The sequence below is a fragment of the Pinus tabuliformis genome, chromosome 1_1 (assembly GCF_031772625.1).
Source record: "Pinus tabuliformis cultivar Carrire ecotype Pingquan chromosome 1_1, CPIR1, whole genome shotgun sequence".
Classification (NCBI taxonomy): Eukaryota; Viridiplantae; Streptophyta; class Pinopsida; order Pinales; family Pinaceae; genus Pinus; species Pinus tabuliformis.
In genome coordinates this window covers 484094248-484097059 of record NC_142297.1, presented here as the reverse complement: position 1 = coordinate 484097059, position 2812 = coordinate 484094248, and the positions used below count along the sequence as shown (strand labels likewise).

The 2812-nt window shown below is 43.0% G+C and overlaps 1 protein-coding gene across 1 annotated transcript; it reads right to left on the bottom strand.

Moving 5' to 3' along the window:
• Positions 1 to 728: 728 nt before the first annotated feature.
• On the bottom strand, positions 729 to 1349 carry LOC149213878 (uncharacterized). The gene has a single exon (XM_089389194.1). The coding sequence runs from the start codon at positions 1347 to 1349 to the stop codon at positions 729 to 731; it is 621 nt and encodes a 206-aa protein (XP_089245320.1).
• Between the last annotated feature and the right edge of the window lie 1463 nt (positions 1350 to 2812).

The following is a 2812-nucleotide window of genomic DNA, read 5'->3' as shown; positions in this document are numbered from 1 at the left end:
TATATCTCCATCTATATAAGGCCTGTGAAAGTACTGGTATGTCCCTGTTGGAGTAAATTCAGCGATCATCCACTCCCCTATAGGACGATGCGTCGCTTCTTTTGATAGCCGGTCAGCAGTTTCATTTCTTTCCCTGTAGATATGAGAAACAGATAATTGGTCAAAAAATGTTTTGAAAAAAACAATTTCTTCCAATATATTCCTCAATGTGTATGCATAACAGATAACAGTGTTGTTGAACCAATCTGTCACATTCTTTGAATCTCCAAAGATTTGTAGGTTTCGGCAGTTTTTCTTAATAGCAAAGTATAAAAGATGTCGGAGAGAAATCAGTTCTGCAAGGTTATTTGTTCCCGGCCCTAGACCCATACTAATCTGAAAGTAATGGGTTTCAGATAAATGGAAATAAATGCCACCCCCACAGCCATGCTGTTGGGCAGCCCCGTCGAAATAGGCCCAAGGGATTGATCTATTGATCTGCTCCTGCCGGATAGGCCGAGGTCTCGTGTTGTAGGTGTCATTTGGAATTTCAGCATATGCCGCACAGATTTTAGGATGGATAAGGTTCCAGTTGACCGGTTTGTCCTCAAATATAACAATATTCCTCTTGATCCAAATATGCCAAGAGACAAGTAATGGGAGGTTCCGAGGTTTGTCCATTGCCGAGGAACTCCACCAATGTTCCCAGGCTGAGCTGATGTCTGCCCCCTGCCAGTTAGTATTTAAATTTAGAGTTTGAGTGACCTGATACTAGATGCTCCTGGTAGTGGGACAAGAAAGGAAGAGATGATGAGTCGTTTCTTCATCTTGAAAACACAGTACACATCGGGTAGGTCCCAGGAAAGCCCTTTTTTTAAATACGATCCAGTGGGGATCTTGTTTTCCAATATATTCCACATCAGCAGTCTGGTACGCGGAGGAGCTTTTAATTTCCATAATGTATCCCACCAGCTTTTTAAGGCCTCCGGTTTTCTATCAGCAATGATTTTGTCATATCCCAGTTTTGGTGTATATTGTCCAGATTTTGAGAGTGCCCATATAAGTTCATCCTCTGAATTCCTTAATCTGACATGTGATTCTGTAAGTGCCTGAATGTAACTTTGCCAAGGTCTACTCCATTCATTTGGGATATGTCCATGCTGTTCATTCAACCATGCTTGTGAATGAAAAGTGGAGTTCTGTTGGTCTCCAATCTGTCCAAGGTACTTTATACCTCTGTTATTAAGATGATGAATCAAACCATCTGGTAATATATGGGAGTTTCCATAGCCCAGCCAAGGATCAATGCCAATACGGACAGATGCACCATTTCCAATCCTCCATAGTAATCCTTCTTTGATGATGGGCATAGCATTGAGGATAGCCCTCCATATTACTGAAATACCTCTCCTATTCCAAGAAGTGCCTCTGACCCAGTCAGTGATGGTCGACGGCCATATATATTTATGGTGGATAACCTCCGCCCAGAGACTATTGTGTTTCAACAAAATCCAACCCTGTTTGGCCGCCAAAGCTTGAGCAAAAGCCGGGAGTACTTTGAGCCCCAACCTCCCCACTTCTTTGGTGTGGCAATTTTGTTCCAATTTACCCAGGCAAAAGTTTTGCCCTCTTTTTTACCATTCCAGAGGAATTTGCAGCAAATTTGTTGAATTCGGTGAAGAATCCCACGCGGTATCCAGGCAAGTGACATCCAATATACCGGGGTGGCTTCAAGGACAGATTTTATGAGTATAAGTCGGCCAGCTCTAGAGAGGAATCTATGACACCAGCAGCTGATTCTCTTTTCCACTTTAGTGATGAGCCAGGTCCAGTTTGCAATCTTGTATCCATCCAGTTTAAGTCTGAATCCCAGATATTTGAGTCCTTCCATTAGATCAGTTTCTTGGTAGGCAAACTTTTGAAAAGCTAGCTGGGTTTCCTGTGGTGAGCAGTCTGTTAGGGAGATGGAAGATTTTTCTCTGTTTATCTCCATTCCCGTTGCTTTGCAGAAAAGGATCAGAATAGCATTTAGTGAGGAAGAGTCCCGGACACTCCCATTTAAAAATATCAGGATATCATCTACAAAAAGTAGATGGGTCAGATAGAAACGCTCCATGATTTTTAGTCCACTAAGTCCCCCTCTCCTTTTCTCTGCAGCAATAAGTCTACTCAGGCCTTCCATGACTAGAAGGAAAAGAAGAGGTGAAAGAGGGCATCCCTGCCTGATGCCTCTATCTATATTGAAGGATGAAGAAGCCGAACCATTTATGAGGATGGCAAAGGAGACAGAAGAGATGCAGCCCATAATCCAGGAGATGAGGGTGGGGGGAAACCCCAGGTGAGTAAGGATCATTTTAAGATATAGCCAATTCACTTTATCAAAGGCTTTTGACAGATCAATTTTGAGGGAGATGCTCTTAAGGTTCTTTTGTTTAATGGAGTGTAAGGCTTCCTGGGCCGTGCCAATGGCTTCTTGTATGTGTCGATGGTGGAGGAAAGCAAATTGCTCCTGGGAGATGTGATTGGAGAGGATAGGTTTTATACGATTAGCAATAATTTTTGCAATGATTTTGTAAAGGAAGTTGCAGAGGGATATAGGCCTGAAGTCGTTGAAAGATGCAGGGGAATCAGTCTTAGGAATCAAGGCTATGAAGGTGTGGTTCATAGGAGGATGAATATGTCCTGTGATTCTGCTCTCTTCGATGACTGCCAAAAGATCCTTTCCCAACAGCTCCAGGAAAGCCAAGTAAAATTCCACTGGCCAACCATCCGGCCCTGGACTCTTGTCTTTTTTGAACCACTTTAGTGTACCTTCCAGTTCCTCCATAGTTAC